At 39.9% G+C, this 19498-nt stretch overlaps 1 protein-coding gene across 1 annotated transcript in view; it reads right to left on the reverse strand.

Annotated features, from left to right (window-relative positions):
• EPB41L5 (erythrocyte membrane protein band 4.1 like 5) overlaps positions 1-19498 on the reverse strand; it is a 49386-nt gene extending 29888 nt beyond the window's left edge. Inside the window, exons 1-5 of the mRNA XM_021526143.2 lie at positions 19181-19498; positions 18659-18843; positions 8329-8433; positions 3474-3516; positions 2270-2348 (exon numbers count right to left, since the gene is read on the reverse strand). Of these exons, the coding sequence (XP_021381818.2) occupies positions 2270-2348; positions 3474-3516; positions 8329-8433; positions 18659-18838 (407 nt within the window). The 5' untranslated portion in view covers positions 18839-18843; positions 19181-19498. The remainder of the gene's footprint in view (positions 1-2269; positions 2349-3473; positions 3517-8328; positions 8434-18658; positions 18844-19180) is intronic.

The following is a 19498-nucleotide window of genomic DNA, read 5'->3' on the forward strand; positions in this document are numbered from 1 at the left end:
CATTTCAAAGGAAGCAAACCCAAAAGTATAAGTTGTCAAAAGCTGAACTACAGCATTGCATGGAAAAATAAACAGGATATCCAAGTAAATAAATTTTTTATTTTCATCTGATTCTACTTGAGCAAAGAACACATTCCTTCATTATTCCGCATTTCCTTCATTATTCATATACATACCAAACTCATAAAAGAATGGTTATTTTTAAGTCTTAAAAAAAGAGCTTCTACTATGGATTGCTTAGTTAAAATTTAACCTGGAATGCTGACTGCAAAGTGACTAAAAATAAACATCAGGCTGCAGCCTTTTCAACTCACTTACTCTTCAGAGCCAGCTTTCCTTCACTGCCTTGCATATTCTCTACTCTTTTTGCTTAGAAATGGGGCAAATATTGAATATAAATCCCTTTGGTGTGCAATACGAATTCTTCTGAGTCAATATCCCTGAAGAGCAGCCCCCTCACTCCATTATGGTACACAGCTTTCCTTTAACAAGAGAAGAGGTCTCATCAAGTATAAAACACTAGCATCCACTGTGGTATCCAGTCTGAATTCTACCACAAATTCCCAGAAACCTTAAACACAACTTCTGCATCAACATGTGCCTGTGTCTCCTCAAACTTTCATACAAAGACACAGAAGAGGTGCAGGTGTTTTTCCTACAGGTTCCACAGAATTCCACAAATACTTTGCCAAACCATTTATTAACCAAAACCTTTTGAACACTAGCCTCTGCATGGGGAATAAATTTGGCTGGTACTGACCCCAGATATGAAAATGAACACAGATCCTCAGTGTGTAGTGGGTGTGACCAGTCTGTGCTCATCAGGCACGTAACACTTCCAAACAATTCAAACACTTCCCGTGCTGTGTTACATGACCACTGGCTGAGAACATGAGCAAGCTGCACCCGTGGAAGCTGAAAAGCAGCTCCAGCTGGGTGTCCTGCTGTTTAAAGGTGGAACCCTGGGAAAGCCCCTGCCAATGACACCTATAACCCATCACAAAGCTCTGCTTCCCACTGCTTCTGCTACCTTAAGGTGTCACACTGTCTCAAGACAGAAGGACAACTTGCTGCTATCCTGTTCTGGAGGATTAGCTAAACAGGCAGACAGTGTTTAAAGCCGTCAGGTTTCAGGCCTTCCCCACTAAAACCTGCACAGCAAGGCAGAACTCAAGTCAAAATGGATGAAAAAGTTCCATACATACAAATATAGGTCTCAATTTTGTCTACAGTTGCTGGTTTTAAAGATAGTTAAATGTTTATTTGGGAACATGAATGAGGAGGTAAAACATTCTACCCAGATCAACAGGAAAGCATTAAGAAGCAGCAGTTACCACATTATGTTACCACATGTAAATACGAAGCTGCACAGGGTACATATGGCTGGAAGGGGTAATGCTACTATAATCTTCCTGGTAGCACTCCAAGGGATTTGGCTAAAGTGCAGATTGAAGATCCACATAAACCTGAAGAACAAACAAATGTACTTCACAGCCTTACAAACGGCTGAGGTATGAAATGTATAACAGCTATCATGAAACTATAACTTTGTTTACCCTCCAAAAGGGATCAGCAGCAGTGATAACAACGCAAGGAAATGCTGTCTTTTACAACAGATTTATCCTCCTGACAGGTTGTGCTGTTTTTCAAAGCACCCGTAGTAGTCTCAGCCCATTTGGAAATGCAGTTCTATGAATGGATTTGTGAGATGCTTTAATCGAGAGGAACTGCTGCTCACCTGATTCTACAAACCTACACCTATAGTAGTGTCAACTCGGCTCAACAGGGCAATAAAACACTACTTTCCCTTTCTATAAGCTCTTTGAACACCACACATGCAATGAAATGCTAACTGAATTTCCTTTTTTCAAAGAGAACTTCTAACTTGCAATTCAATGCTTTTCTGCCTGGAGAGACAGGATGATTGCATGCAATTCAAACTAACAGCTTAAGAAAAATAAAAACAGAGGAATGATGTCTGCTCTCTTCAGTGAAAACCTCCGTCCATTGTGTATAAGCTACTCAGTTGCCAAAATTGCCCAAGAAAAATGGTGCATTAAGTAATATATTAATATTTAGCTCTCTCTGTGTCACTACACATTTATTTCCACACACAAAACAGACACTTTACAAAAAGAAAACTACATTTACAAAAAGCCAAGTAAGCAAGCAGTTCTAAAGAATTCTCCAAATTGCTTAAATACATACCATGGAAAACATTTCCCTGGTCTTATTTGGGTGCCCTTCTCACACACAAAATCCCTCTTACCTTGTTAGCTCTTCACGTAGATTGTTGGGCTCTGATGAGTAAAACTTTACACGAAAATGCAGACAATATGGGGGGCCAACTGCAAAGCAGAATTCATTCAAGACAGCAGAAAGAGTTACTGGATGAGACAGGTTATTTATTTATTTCACAGAATCACTTCACAAAACTTGACTGAAATTGGTTGGCTATGTTCTACACAAGGTCTTGAGGCAGGAATTTCTTTATGCCAGGGAAATCTGTGAGGAATGTCAGGGTGAACAGACACTTGAATGTGCACACAGAAGTCAGAAGTTTTCTGTGTTACAAGTCAACCCAACGGTCCTACCACATTAATGTGATTCTTCCTGCCAAGAGCACATGAATCCAGGTTAATCCCTGTATTTAAGGGCTCTATCCATCACCAAAAAAGCTGAGCATCTTGGCTCTACAGTTGACTAAACCGTCAGGCATGCTGTTGGTCTCTGCAACACTTTCCCAGGGCTCTGGGAAATACTGCTGACAACTCAGGCCCTTCTATTCCACAGAAGTTTAGATATACTTTATGGGAATTTAAGAGACCCTTCTATGGAAAAATCATCTCTTCTGGAAACCAAAGAGTTAATTCAGCAAAAGGGTGGATTAATAGCTCTTTAAAAATGTGCATCGCTCTGCTGATTCTTGCATTTGACAGGAGGAATTTTCTCCCTCTCACTGCTTCCAAAATCTCTCTTGTATTAAAACAACACCACAAATCCCTGAAGACTTCCCACAGTGCAGAGAAAGGAAACTGCTAAACAACATCTTACCCAAGCACACATCACTGCAACAAGCAGGCTACACTGAACCCTTGTGCAGCAGGTGAGGACTTGGTGGACTGGACACAGATTCAAGCATGCAGGATTGCCCCATCAATTAATGAGGTCCAAGAAAAGTTTTCCTATAGCCAGGATAATGCTCTTTAATACTAGAACATCTTCAGCTGCCTTGACTACACTTCAACTATAATTAATGAGCCCATAACATGTTTAATTAAGAACATTAGAATAAAGTAATATAAGCTACAGAGGGAAGATGCCATTAAACAATCAGTAGCACCATGCTGGGCTTTTGTCACTTGCCACCCTCACCTCCTCACAGGACACTGCCCCCCACCACTCATTTCAACTGGCTGTGCTTTCCATATGTTAAATACAATGTTCCAAGAGAAAATGGAAAGGACACTTACTTTTAACTTGTTTTTTAATGCTTTTGGTGTTGTCCAGCCAATGCTGAAAAATAAATAAATTCACGGAATTATCAATAAAGAAATCTCCCAGAAAGAACATAAAAGGAAGCGTTAGTGAAGACCATCTTGGAATAACAAGTACTTTGTTAAAAAAATCTAATTCAAATCTTTCACAATTCATAGCTTTCTGTGCTGGCTGAAGATCATTTTGCTCAAAGTTTGTAATGCAAAATGTCAGTTCTGAACAACAGAAACATTCTGTAGAGTACCTTATTTAAACCAAATCTTCAAGGCAGCACTGTCTTCTTAAAAGAAAAAAAAAAACATATTAGCAAACCACTTCACTTGATTTTCATCCTGTCCAGACAAACACTTAATTCACGCATTAGTAGGTCAGCCAGTGACAATGGGCCAGAGAAGCATAAATCATAGCTGAAGACTCTGGCACTCAGCTGTGTGCGATGTTTACTTGGGGCAGGAAGGGGAGAGACAAAATAAATATTGTTGGCTTTCAGGCATTTTCTTTAGATGACTCAAGTGCAGTAACAGCAGAGCTGTCTGTGTCCCAATATCAGAGTCAGCTCTACCTACTTCTCAAAAATCTATTCACAGGTGACATTTTGGCAACTGTCACATGGGAGGACAAGTTACTGCCTCACCTACTAATGCTAATTATAAGCTATATACTGGATAAGAAGCCAAAATAATGGCTTGACTTACACTGTGTACAGTAGCATGTGAAAAAAGCTATACTTGGCAGATTGAAAAATCTACACAGGTACACGAAGGTCCCCAAAGTAATTGCACATCATCACACTGCTGAAGAGTTTATACCAGAAGTTAAAGCTGGAAATTCAACACACATCTAGCGGGACAGATCTCCTCCCTAGTGCTGTGTAGGGCCAACAGCTCCCTTCTCCAAAGGAGGTGACTCACCTGAACAGGAAACACGGCACCCTGACCAACATAATTGCACTGACTCAACAGCCAGAGCCTGACACCCCATGTCCTGCATGGTTCACCATGCCCAGGGAACAACACCTCATCAGATCAATTCCAAATGTCACCTTGCAACTAATACAGATAAATTATATGCTTAGCAAGACTCCTTTTGTTAAACTGTGTGACATGAAGTTCACAGTGAGCTCCAGGGAGGACAGAAAAGCAACAAGGGTATGAAAAAGAACCAGTATTTTCAGGTTGCACTGCTAGGTGTAAACACATTCCTGCCTGCAGAACAGCCCTACCTTCTGCAGAGAGCTGAAATCAGCCTGCAACACAGTAGGGCTGTGACTGATTGCTGTATTAGCTGCAGATGAGAATGCTCTCACTGCCTATTCAAACTAAGTAGCTACAGAGAGCTATCTGAAATGTATCTAATACATTTTTAAAATAAAGCAGGAAGCTTAAGGAGGAATGAGGCAAATATTTACATAAATTTTGCTTATACGCTACCAGTGAAACGGGAGTTAAGCAATTTTTTTTCTACAGGGAAGTCATATAATCTTTTTTACTATTCCATAAACTCACTTGCTGTAAGAGAGAGTTTACTTACTCTTTCCTCCACCAAAAAAAAAAAATAGAAACTACCCAGCTAGAGGCTTGCAGGTGATTTAGATACAGAAATGGCAATAAGAGCCTTTTCTAGGCTCCAGGGCTGGCTGTGCCCCCCTGTTTCATCTCCCTCCTGTCTTCTCTCATCTCCTCCACATTCCATGGGAAGGAACAGAGAGGCAGGCCCATGACAGGCACCGATAGCATTTCACTCTGCTGGGCTCTGACTGCTGCTGCCCACAGGAGCTCTGCTCAATGGTGATGTGCAAGGGAGAAGGGAAACAGAACTGATTTTAAGTGGGGGCGGGAATGAAACAAAAAAAACCACCCCCAAAACCAACACATGAATGGACAGGCACAGACATCAAGAAACTTGAGATTTATTCCAAGTGATTATAATGGAATTCAAGTGGATCTGGAGAAGAAGTTTACTTTTGATGAGGGTTTGCACAGCAGAGTCTACTGCTGAAAATCAGAGATAAAGTTTGCTAAACAGAAGGCAACACAAACAACAGACTGCACAAAGTACTGGAAGTCCTTACTAAAATAGATTGCTGATGCAGAAATTAAAAACAAAACACATACAAAAACCTTTCAAATCCTGACCCAACAACATTTCAAGAAGTTTGGGCAAATGAGGTTTGTTAGATAAGATGCCGAGGTTAAAACTTATCTCTTCCTGAACAGCAAACAAGAGTGAACACAGAAATCACTTGAAAACAACCATTCTTTCACTTCACTAATGGTTTCAAGAACATTTTTAAAGACGCTACTATTTGAATACTAAGATCCAAAATGTCAGGAAGTTTCCACTATCTGGGCTTCCCTCACTCCCCAGGAAATCTTTAATACCCAACTAGTGATCACTTCAGCAGCAGAGAAGAATGAAAAAAAGGCAATCCTTCAGTTGTTCACAACAGATCTACTGGAAACTTATTTGTAGTCAAAACAAGTGTGGGATTTCTAAAACTTTTATATAATTTTGTGTTGCCAGTTTGTATCAGTAAAAGTAACTAGCAAGTATGGCAAAATTCTTACATTTAAACTGAGTAGCAGAAAGATAATATCCTTCAGAGCCAGGGGACAATTCTGTGTACAGTAAGGGACTGGATTCTTGCACTGTTTATTCAACAGGTCTCCTGAATAATCCTGGACAAGTCACTTGATTAGTTTTTGTTTCCAGCTGCAGATTGGGTTTCTGCTAGAACTTGCCAGCTCCTTTTGCAGGAATGGCTGCTATTGCAACAGTTCTTAATTTCTTAAAGCAATTAATTATCTCTGGCTGTTGCATTCAGCTCTTCTGGCAAAATGCAATCTTTTCTGCTTCATTATACGCAGCTCATCATTAAGGTCCAGTTTAAACAGATTGTTATCTCTAGTCTGCTGTTTTTCAGTCACACATAGTTAAGAAAAGGAAGCAAAGTTTGAAATCCCCTGTACCTGGTAGATTGTGCAGTATCAAATATTCAATCACATGCTCTCTGGACTGGCAGTAATAATTTGCCAGACAAAAGCAAGGCATGAGCCACTGCTGCAGCAGGAAAGATTAACTCTTTTCAAGATGAACTAACGTTATTTGCTAGCAGATCAGGAAGAGAAAAAAAACCTAACATATAGATAATTCTTCTAGTTAAAACTAACCCACTGTGACCTCTTATGAGATCTTAGAGACAGGGAAATAACATCAGAAGCCACACGGCAGAAACTGAGTTAGGATACCTTAACCATACAGACAATAGTGCTTTTCTGAAGCAAAAAGACAAATGCAATAGAGTCCTTCACTATCAATACCCAGCATCTTGGACTGCACATGCTGAGCACAGCTAACATGATTTTGAGAAATATAAAACAGTATGCAATAGGCTGTTTTCTCATTTCTGTTGGTATGCATGGTTCTGAATGCCATCCATCTGTTAGTGGAATGGTCTTTTTCTCCTTAGTGTTAAATGTTTCTGTTCTGCAAGGGGTTTAAGACCACTTTCACTACTGGGAACTACAGACCAGCAGCAGCTAATCCCACTAACCATTAAGTTTGCTTCAGATGCTGAACACCAACACTTCTCTCTGAGGAGCATACTCCCTACAATTACATGCTAAGCATAAAATTTGATCACAATAATTTTGGAAAGAAGCCATCAGGTTATAAGTGCTTTGAGGTGGACCAATGTGTTCAAAACTGTTAACTTCCTTCAAAGGTTCAAGTTTGTGGATTTTATTTTTGCCTTTGTACAAGGCTGCAACAATTAAGAGATCATCTTCAAACTGTTAGGGATGCAGACCTTCACAGAAATAAAGGAATATAAGTCACTGCCTCCATTTTTGTATGCTGACCTTGAACAATTCAGATATTTAGCTCAACTGTCTGAGCTTCCCCTCTGCCATCCTAAGCTTGAAATAATTCTGAAGTGGACTTGAAATACAAAAACAATTAGGTTATACATCTAATAAATAAGATTGACATATGCAGCAGGAAAACACAGATCTCATTCTACCTCGGGATGTTGGGCTAAGTGAATGCAAGTTTAAGTTACAGGGATGCAGAACAAAGGAAAAAAACCACTCCTTGCCTAAAAGCTCACTTAACTTGCAGCTACCCTAGGTGGCAGGATTAAATACTTGACTGTAAGAAGTATCTATATAAAACTCCATAGCCCACAAGTGAAAGAGCTGTGGTTGCTACAGACAATGCTCTGCTTCCGACTTCAAAACCTGTCACATTTTTAGAAACACACAATAAAACACCAACAAACTTGGGCTTGGAAGAACTCTCAACTCAAGCTGATACATACAAACACACCCATAGCCTCCTAAAAACTTAAGAGTTGCAGGTCTGAGTCACAATGATTTGAACAGATCAAAGATACACCCCTCCTGCAAACAGACATTAACAAGGTGACTTCTGCTGACAAGAAAGCTGAAGGCATTTGCAAAGGAAAACCTTCTCCTCTCTGAATAGCACACAACAAAAGGGCCAAGCACACACTCTGGTTTTGCTCCTTCCTCTCTCTATCATCAGCACCAAAAGTTTCTACACGACACACCAGGCTCTGGGGTCTGACTGGACCAGCCTGGCTAGTGACAAGAGGTGTGACAGGAACATGGAAACAAGGAAGGAAGAGACAACAGCATGATCATATGTTAGAGTGCTGGAGGTGGAATTAAACATGGGGACACGGAAAATCACACACCGCACAGCTTCTGCACAAAACTTAATTCACAAAGGCAGCTTTCTTATAGCATTTTTGTCAGTATTAGGATTTAACTTTTACACTGTTGCTTAAAAAAGAACATAACTACTTACTGCCACTTGTGCTGAATCCATGAACCTTAATCCAAAGTAGTCGCTTTCAATAAGGTCCAGATGATACATGATTTGCTCAAATAGGAGCTGGCCTTTGGCTTTTTTCTGAAAAGATAACAAGACTTAGTACAAAGCAGGTAGATTTAACATCTATTTTCTCTGCACACGTTATATTCTAATTCCAAAAATTTAGCTTCTGAAAATATAATGTCGACACCATTTTTCATCCCTTGTATTTTCTGATGGCTTCTTTTCTCAAAGGCAAACATACACCCCACAAGAAACACACAGACTATCCATAAAGAACTTGCATAATCTCCTTTCTTGGAAAATGTCAGCACTGACTTGCCAACAGAGTGTTAAAATGTCATTTTATCATTTTTCCTTTTAGGCTCTCCTTACTCACTGACATTCAATAGAACTACTGGAAACACAGCCAGTACAACTGCAATAACCAATGTACTGGAAAACTTTAGGAGCCAAGTACAGCAAATTGCTTATGAATTTACTACTGTTTGGTATCTAGGTGTTTCACCATTTTGAATCAGGTAGCAAAACCTATTGAATTAGGAGATAGCATTCCATTAGCAAGTGCTTTTAACAATTACTAGGAAACAGTTCTGGGGCAAGCAACTTGAATAAATAGCACTTAGACATCACATTTACAAAACTACCTTCATAAAACTAACTTCTAGGTGCAAAAAGCCAGCTCATATGCTCATACATAATTTATGAAAAAAACAGCTCTGGCCCCAAGGAAACATCACTTTTACAGTGATGATCTAAAAAATTAAACAGTTGTTTTTAAAGAGAAAGCACATGAATAGCACTGAGCAGTTTCTACACAACATATATTCTTCATGTTATGAGCTTCTTTATAACAATAAATTGAAATAATACTTTAAGAGTTATTATATCTAAGATGCTTAAATGTAGTAAAATACATTAATAAATTATTAGATCAATGTAAAGGTCATAGTGTTAAAAAAATTAAATGCAAAGAAATGCAGGTATTATTTATGCTTACTCTGCCAGCAGCTAAAGGGCTTCTCTATGTCTGTAAAGCCACCATCTTGCAATCTTTTATCTCAATATTTAAACATTCACAACATTAGAAATGGGATAACTTTCTAAGAACCTATTTAGTAAGCTAGTAATTAGCAAATTTAGTACACCTCTCAAAATTATGCGCCAGACAAATTTTTCTTCTCAGAAATAATCTGGATTATTCAGTAAGTAATACCTAAGTAAGTGAAGTTGCATGCTGTAATGCTTGTCACCTTCCTCTACCCTGATCTTCAAATATTTCATATTCAACTTTGCAATCGCTATCACTGCTTTATTTGATGTGTCAGTTAAATCCAACACATCATAGCCCAAAGCAAAATCTCAAAAAAAGTTTGTAAACAGAGCCTGTCTAAGCATCCTCACACAGTTGTTTCTTTCCAGGTATTGGGGAGAAGAGCAGGAACGGAAAGCATTTGGGCCAGGCAGGCAACTTCAAAACACACAGCATCTACAAAGCATTGTATAATGCAAATACTAAATGTCAACCTCATCAAATTAATTCAAAGTATTTTCTGTTGGTCTCAGGAAAGAAATTATTTCTCAGGCAATAACAGATTTATTAAACACCAGCTCAAAAAGAAACCTTAAGGCAAACCATCTATAAATACAAACTCATACTTTTCTTTCTATAATTGAATCCGTAGCCTCAGTCTCAAAAGACCAAGACATTGAACTGTTGATATTTTTTCTCAACTCATTTTATCTTCTACTTAAAGATTAATATAATAATACAAGTGAAATCAATTCAGCACCTGCAACAGCAAAACTAGAAAAACACTATGTTGCATGAAGCTTTTGGTAGCTTGTCTGAAACTAGTGGAAAATCTCCCTTTATTCAGCAGAACATTTGAGATCCTTCTCAATTCCTCTGTAGGTTATCTTTAAAATCTGCAAATTAACCAGTTATTCTCAGGCAAATTCTCTGCCAGTGACAGAAGCACTTTGACTCCAGCCTGGAATACTACACATACTACCTCAGACTACGCACGAGCAAAACTTCAATCTCTGCAGTGTCAAATTAGTTTCAGAATGTGTTTGCCATTTCAGAAATCTCAGCAGAGGACTCTCAGATTAACTGGATCCCGAATTACTAATGTGGGATAAAGTCCCTGAAGAAGCAGTGGAGTGGCTGTGGAAAGATCTACAGGACTTCTGGTTGTTCTCTGACTTAAATCACCAGGGCTGTCAACATGGAATTAATTATGCTCTACTTTGCATATGACTTAAATCACCAGCAGCTGTATTTGGTGTAAGTCAGCAGAAGTGTCACACATGCTTTACTTTACTAAAGTCCTTCCTCCTTAAACAAATAGCAACCAAAAATATTAATGCTTTGTAACCAACTTTCATGAATCAAAATTAATTTCTTTGTATTCAATAAAACTGAGTTATCAAGAGTTTTCAAAGAGCAAAGATACACTTTTATTACATTTTCTTGTAAAAAAACTGCCCTAACTTCCTCATGGCTACATTGGTGCTAATAACATCAAGGTTGTGAGTTCAATCCCTGTATGGGCCATTAAGAGTCAGACTCGATGATCCTTATGGGCTCCTTCCAACTCAGAATATTCTGTGAAAGTAACATTTTTATCCTGCTGCTGTTCTATGCTTCCCCCCACCTCCTTTCTTTCCCTTACAGCAGAGCTCAGATTACACTCAAAGGACAAGTATTTTCAAACTGCATAATGGTTACCGATGGACAATTAACAACTCACAAGCAGTCCAGTCAGTGGCTGGTCCTCCCTTCAGGGCACAAATTAAACTTCTCATGGCTTTGCAATTCAGACTACTTGATTTACAGAGTTTCTATTCTCTCTAGGAAGCAACAGCAAACATCTCACAACAGGAGAATGAACAACAGAAACTGTAAATAAAATACACCATACATACAGGGCAGGGCCTCTCCTGCTTTTGCCACACTGGATAAATGCATCTTCTGATCACTTGGGAATGAATCCCAAGGCCCCCGCCCCCTCCCCCCCTTCCCCAATGAAAGGGATGCTCCCAGCTAATGACATCTCCTGCTGCTCTAATAACTGCAATCGCTGGCTGAGTAGGAGTTGCAAGGGCTGGGCTTAGCCCGGTGGCTCAGCAGCACGGCCGGGCGTTCCCATCGGTGCTGGCTCGTCCCTTCCTTCACTGCCGGGTAAGGCGATCCCGAGACATTCTCCTCGGCTCAGGCATCTCAGGCACTGCCTAAAACCTGAAAGGCAGCATTTATACCCTCTTCTCATGGTCTCAGAGTATCGGCTATCCCACGGACATGCATCCATGAGGATAAACCAGCCAGGTGCTCCAAACCTGCCTGATGTCAAAGCCGCCTTCAGTAGAGCAGCCAGTGCACACCAGCACAGCAGCAGCACAAACTCACAGAACTGGAGAGGAGCTTGTGCTGGGTGAGCACCAGCTGAAAGGCTCACTTCAACTTTTTAATCGCAGCAAAGTAGTTCTTTTTTCTCCAAAACTTGAAAATAAAAAACCCCAAAATCAAAATATCCACCTAAAGATCTACTAATTAAAATACTTCTCAGAAAATAATGTCTCCTGTTTATTTATTTCTTTGTGAAGAAATGGAGGGTCCTATACAAGATTAACTTTGAAAAAAATAGATGAATAAGCATTACCTTCATTGGACTTACTATCCCCTGCATCTTTGTAGCTGTACTTTTTGTTTCATTTTCTTCAAATGATCACATTAATATTTTTATTAACAATAACTAGCAGTAGCTATTCTTTTCAATAGCTACCAAGTGGCAAAAATTTCCCTTCCTGATTTTTGTCAATTTATCAGCAGGGTTACCATTCATATGCATACAAGCTTTCTTAGAAATATGCCATTTACACACACATACACACACAGAGGAGGTATGGGTCCCTATTCAGGATTTACAACTACCCAGTTGCTAGGATGTCACCTATGCATGTTTGCAGACCACAGCAGCACAAAAGCAGCAGATAAGCCTGTCCATTTTTTAAATGAAGTAAATCCTCTTCTCCAAAACCACGGGTTTCAAATAACTAAGCCATGAGATAGCTTCAACAGTGAGCTTTAAAGGAAGAAGATTTAATATCAATATCATGCAAAAGGGGTCTGTAAAGTCTGCTGCAGAATTGGAGGGTTAAAAATCCCTTATAGTTACAAAGGCAGTGTTAGAAGTACACATTACTTGTATCACCCTGATCTTCTTATGGCTTTAAGTACTGACCTACAAATGGAGCTGCTCCTCTCCTCAAACACCAAGCACCACTCCTACAAATAACTTTTCCAAACTCTCCAGTCAATTTTCTCATTCATCTAAAGATGCCACTGGCAGCAAAACACTAGTTCTTCTAGTGCTTCTCTCTCTAGTTTATCCTCAATTTTTGACAACACTTCCATACACACTTGTTAAAATAAAACCCTGCAGGCTGGAAGGGTTCAGAGAATTTTCACCTCCAGAGAGACACAGCTTGTCAATTCTTCTATTTACTCAGTGTTGCACAATTATAGGAAGGTAAGCATTTAGGATTAAATATTTTGTTCTTTTATTCTCTGGAGAAAGAAGGCATTTCCCAAAAATCTTCATAACAAAGAAATTATTTCAATACCCATCCTAATTGTACATTCATTCGAGTGCTATGTAGAAGGATTTGAATGTACTGTGCTCAGGCTTATTGACTCTATTACATAAGAACACAAAGACTCAAAACATTCATACCTGACAGTTTGTTTTGTGGAAGTCTCTGTTTCAACTTCCTGAAAGTTTTTATCTTCTAACTACAGATTCTTTTTAATACACAATATATACAAATTGCTTGTTCATCATTAAGGTTTACAGATTAAATGTCTCCCCCCATTATACTGTCATACATTTCAGTTTTATTTGGTGTTCCACCTGCAGGTTTCTCACGAGCACCCTGATTAAGAGCACCAGAGTCCCAAGGCTTTGAGCTCCTTGCAGAGGCAGTTTAGCAGGAAAGCAGGACTTCAGATAAAATCGCTGTGAGTTAAGAATGTGAAACTTTCAGGCAACTAAACCAGCCTGAAGCACAAGCCCCAGAAACACTCTGGCAGCACACTGCAGGCCAAACAATTTAGTCTTCAAGCAGCACAGATTGCTTGCCAGCTGCTCCCTTCCTCCCTCCTTCCAAACAGTGCCTTCCAGGGCATGGAGCACTGCACCGAGACCGAAATGCTTTTCTGCCATGGCCCCGAAGGGGCTGGGCTGCGAGCAGGACTCATGCAGGGCTCTGTGCTGCTCACACGGGCACAGCCACTCGGCATCCCCTGCCTCGGGTTCCATCTCACCAGGAATTTCAGCCTGGCAGCCCAGGAAGCACCGGCTCCCCTGCACTTCGGCCGGGCCCCCTCCCACCGCACAGACAGCAGCATCTCTGCTGCAGAATGCACAGCTCACACTGATTTTGTCCACTTTCAATCCCCTAAAGGTCTTTCAGAAGTTTAAACAAACACTCAAAAGCACATCAGTACTTTCAGACAGAAGGTCACATGGGAAATAAAGTTTTAATCCAAAACTTTATAGCCTTAGCACACACAAAAAGGGGCACGTTCAAATGTTTATGTTATCACTACTTTTGTCAGCTGAGCTTTATTTTGAAACTTTAGAGGTCAGCCCAGAACACTCAAGAGTACTCATTTTATTTGATGACTGATTTTCCAGCATTTTTTGCAGTATTGGATTTTCTTGTTAATCAGTATCCATGCCAGGAACAGCATTATGTATTTCATATTTACATCCACAAATACGTAGCAAGTGGCCATAAATAGTCCACAAGTTTTTAATAAACTAGAGTGGATTCTTAAGTAAAATCAACTATCATAATGCATCTCTGATCTTGCAGTCAGTTCAACACAATTTCTCTCCAAAAAAAAGCCACTGACACTCCTAAATGACTTTTGCATTCCAGATAAATTTCTTAATTTTTATTTAAAATAGGCACTATAGATACAGTCCTTTTTTTATCTTGTTTTATACTCCAAAAGTTTAAACAGCTTATTTCAATCCCACTATTACACATAACCCTTGGACTGGTAAGACCTTGCTTTAATGATACTTCATTATAATAAGAACAAAACCATCATTTTGCAATCTCCATATCAAATTTCATGTGTAAGTAAGGAATATTCCAAGATAAAAAACTACTCAGAGAGAGCATCCATTCTCATAATTTCTGTCTTTCATCTTACACTACCAGGAAGCTTTTACCTAAACCTTTGCACGTACAGAAACTGGAATACAATTAACACTCCATTATCCATGAGATGATTATGTAAATTGTGGGTTAGGCAGGGTCAGGTTTTTTTACCGAAACATTGCTGGCTTCCACAAAGTACAGTTCTGCTTCTCTAAGACCCTACACTTACTATCTGTCTCTCTTGTAAGGCTGACCTTGTTCCCCCATAAAAAGCAATCAAAAATTTTATATTCTAAAATTTTATATTCCATTATTTACATTATCGTTTCTCCCCCATCTACATTATCTTTTCCCTCCCCCAGTTAGTACTCTGGATAGCATAGAATTGAGTAAACAAGAACTTGATTTTAAAATAGTTTGATTTTAAAATCCTCTGGAGCTCCCTATTACTTAAAACAGCACTTCATTTCAAACTCTTGACAAACATTTTTGTTCCTAATTATTTAATAAGCTGTTGGTGACCCCAGTTGAAAACTTTTCGTACTTTCAAATTCCCCCTCACCAACTTGTCTTTCCTCACAAAACAGGAGCACCAAGAGAGCTGGTATTCCAGCTGTTGAGGGGTTCCCTTGACAGACCAGACTGGTATGACTGAGCTGATGGAACCTTCAGGTTATAAACCAGGGCTATTCATGGCTTTTGAGCTTTGGGAATACCAGAGGTTCAGTGGGGGAAGATGTAGTTTAGTTTTGCATGGGAACAGGATGAAAAGTAAGATAAAGGATGTCAGCAAAACAGAGTTCTTGTTCTCTCACCACTCACACTACTCAGCAAACATTCCATCCATGGATTTCAAGCAACTGGAAGAAAAAGCACAATGACGTTTGTCCAAGTTTAACTCAAGTTAACAGAACAGCAGAATGTATAACAAACAACATCCACAGCAGCATTTACAGACAATATCTATTTTATAAAAACTTTTTCAAGATCAACACAGTAACAAGCTTCTTAGTGTTTCACTAAGCACGTAAGTCTGTAAAAATGGCTGAATGCATTTGGAGAAACATGAAGCTTCAAAAGAGAGGTAAGAGATGAGAAAAACTACCAGGTCAAAACACAACTTTAAATCTGATATTAAACTGTAGGAAAAAACCTGACACCTTTCAATCCACCCCAAAAAACCACTGTTAACTCGCATTAAGTTCATACCTCCCATTTTGAACATACCAAGGTGTCAGTAAAAAGTATACATAACACCGATATTCTTCAGTCATTGACATAGCTACAAAAGCAGTAGATTCTTGCAAAGAATCCAGTCCATGTACTGTGTATGACTGCAGCTTTGGTGAAAAGTTCAAGTCAGGCATTTTTCTAATTAAAAACAACAGAAGACATAGAAAAGCAGAAAGATAAAGTGGCTTGACAGACACCAAAGATAAGATCAGCGGACAAAAAGCAGAGTTACTGCTCAAATCCTGGCTCTGTGTCTAATAAGTTAAATCTCAACTGCATCATTTACAACCTGTCCCTTCTGTCTTTGCTACTTAATAACTCCCAAATGCATTTGGCTTACATGGCAACGTCCCTTGTGGTTGCTTCTTGCTGTTGATTTTGCCTTTTTTTTTTTTTTTTTTTTTTTAATTAAGGAGAATTTCAGCAATCTCAGGTTCAATTATATCAATGACTGTAAATGCAGAATACTCTCCTCAGTAAAAAATTCACTGTAAGGATAGAACTCAATGGCATTTTGAGCAAACTTAAGCCTGGTATCACCTCTAAATGCTTCTTCACCACATTTGGGGAGGCACATGGGGAACCAGATTGGAGAATCACTCCAGCTGGAAACTACATAACGAAATTATACCGATTATTTTCAGCCACAGCATTTTCTTGACTTAGCTTACTGCCTGGCTGCTAAAAAACTGTTTCTCCTGCCAAGGGGTATGAGAAAACAAGGACAAACGCAATAACGAAAGCAACATCTTTTCTTCCTGTGGCAGCAACAGCTTATGCCACTGTAAAGTATTTGTGTAGTCATGAATTTAAAAAGGTATGGCATTCGTTCCTACCTAGACAAACCTTTCTCTGGCTGTGAACTAACCTGTTTGCTAAATGATTCATTCTCAAGAAAAGCTTTGTTATTTATTTTTTTAATAAAACAATTTCACAGTGTTTCGGTAGACAATGCGACTGGGCACAAATGAACTGGCAGAGCAGGGGGCACCTTTTTGAGAGAAAGAGTTCATTTTAAGCAAATCTACTGCCAACAAACTAACCAGTCTTGGAAAAGATCTTAGCTCAAAGAGGACAGAGATTCTCAAATAAAGGTTTTGTAAAACAAACAAAAAAATATACATATATTTTTAAATTAAGCTTTAAATTTTAGAAAGTGATGTTGTTTTACCAGGATTTTGTACCCCCCCACTTCATCCCGTCTTCACTACCCTTTTTTCTTTCCTTTCAGAGTCAACCCCAAAATATGAATGATGCAAGTGGAGAAACAAGAATAAACCCTCTAGGAAGTTTGAATGAAACATTTAATTTACTTTTAATTTATTGTATTTTAATCACTGAAGAAACTGGTATATGTCAGCCACGGATGATGCACTGTAATTAATACATCAAACTATGTCAATTTGGTTACTGTTACTCATAACTTAGATGTTCACAGTCAAGGATCTACACTGGCTTTTAAAGAAAAGTTTTGGAGTGAAAAGTTTCTTGTAGAAGTAAATAGTTACTACTGCACCCTTGTGTGAGATTTATATGCCAGGTGGCAGGTCGTGACACCTCTTCAAGTTCAATTTATGCTTCTCAAAGCCTTAGAAATGTTGTTGGAGCCACCAGGAATTTGCCTACAGAGCCAACTCCAGCTCCAAAGATTACTGCTCTGGTTATGCAGAGACACCAATTTAAACTTGAGTACTTTTTAAGTGTTAACTCTTGCTATAAAGTGTTTGTGGGCATTCCTGGCCTCAAATCAAACATCCTAGGCACTAAGCAGCACTGGATATATTAATTACATTGCTTCAGAGTTTTATAAATTGATTTTACCACCCTCTATAAACACCTATCTGTACAGTCATTTTGCAAATAAAGATGCCAAAGGGTTTCTCTAGCTCTAGATTATGAGGGGTTCAGGATATCACAAGAGTTATTTCTGCTATGTCAACAACACTGATCAATCAAGCTGACTTCCTTGCACTACCTAAACATTCCACAATTAAAAAGAAAGGGAAGAAAGATCTGTGTGGAACAGCCAGTCTTGAAATGGCTTTTCTTTCTAGTCAGCAGTTCCAACACCAGCACAACTGTGACTGCAGCCAAAATCCTCTGCAACTAGTCAGGTCTTGCAGATCCACACCTTCCTAACTTCCTAATGCTCAGCTCTGTGAGCTTAAGACAAGTCACTAATAACTATAACACATGGTAATGGAAAAACAGAGCACATCGCTTCTGTTGCCACTGCTCATCCTGTTGGCCAAAAACAGGTATGCAATTAGGCAAGCAGAACAGGCACGTGCATATTAAGGAAGCTTAAGAAATGTAAAACAGTGGCTAACACCTCACTCTGAATAAAGCACCATGCCATGAGACAATCCCTACTATATAATCTGCCCTGAGGAGGGGAAGGAAGCAGATTTTTCCTCTTCCCCTCCCAAGTTAGCATTAAAAAATGTGCTCATCTCTGACACAAAACCAGACCAAACCCAACCCACACAGAAATTCCTGCTAGTACTTCTGCTCATCCCTCCTCTTCAACAAGTTACACCAAGAGATTCACCTTCTTTGTCAAGACAGATAGCTCACCAAAAAGAAAACCCAATTCACCAAACAGGTTACCTTCTCTAAGCTATGCCTTGGCACAACAATCGCATTAAAACATTAGAAAGCGGCCAGTGTGTAAAGCACGATGACATTCAGCAAAACACTCCCGAATTTCAGTGAATGCCAAATTTAATATTCCTTCAGAACCTTTTTACGAGCAGTAACTTACTGGACATCAAGGCACAGGGTCGACTGCCAACAGCAAAGAGCAATACCTTCACCTAACTTGCAAACAGCAATCCACATCAAAATAACACAAACTAAGTGTATTTCAAAAGCACACTGGGATCACTCATACCGGTAAGTCCACGCTGACATCTGTCCCGTCCAGCAGCGCCACTCGGCAGGTGATGATGGATTTGGCGTCCCCGGCTGCCGGGATGTGGGTTGCAGCCCTTTGGGCCTCTCTCAGCCTTTCCTTCTCCGCATGCTTCCGCATGGACCGGCGTCCCAGCGTGCGGCGGAAAAAGCTCAGCATCTTTGCTACAAAATCCAACCGAGAAAATGAACAGGGTGAAGATTTTTACAGAAGAAAAAGCCTAAAACCAAAAGAAAACAAACTAACCGATCTCAAACCCAACCAAGAAAAAAAAAAAAAAAGCCTGCAATAAAGTTCTTAGAAAATCCCAGACTTTGATAAAGAAACGCCAAGAATCAAACAGATTTTCACTTTTAAACATCTCTTAAACACAGTTCTTGGCTGTGAAAGTCTTGGAAAAAAAACCCAGCTTAGAACTTTGACGACGGCTGGGTGAGTTTTTGGGAGTACACGAAACTACGTGTAAGGTGAAAAAAACCAGCGATCGCGCAGATCACCTACTGTTCTCTGCAATCTTTCAGCAATACAAACGCCACGGCGCGCTTCTCCCACACGGAGATCCTGCACGGCTGGGAAGCGACTCAGCACTACACACCGCCGGCTCCCTTCCCGGCTCACAGCTCCAGCTCTCCCACGGAAAACAGGCGGTAAGCGACCCTTCCCCTCAGAGCCGCGCTCCCAGCTCTCCGTGCACCAACGGCTCCGGCAGGAGGGCGAGCGCCCCTCGGGCACGCCGCTTCCCGTGGCGCTGCCGGGCTCGGCCGGAGTGTGCGGGGAGCCAGCCCCGAGCCCGGCCCCGCCGGCCGCCCTTACATAACG

This window comes from Lonchura striata, chromosome 8 (genome assembly GCF_046129695.1).
Source record: "Lonchura striata isolate bLonStr1 chromosome 8, bLonStr1.mat, whole genome shotgun sequence".
Lineage (NCBI taxonomy): Eukaryota > Metazoa > Chordata > Aves > Passeriformes > Estrildidae > Lonchura > Lonchura striata.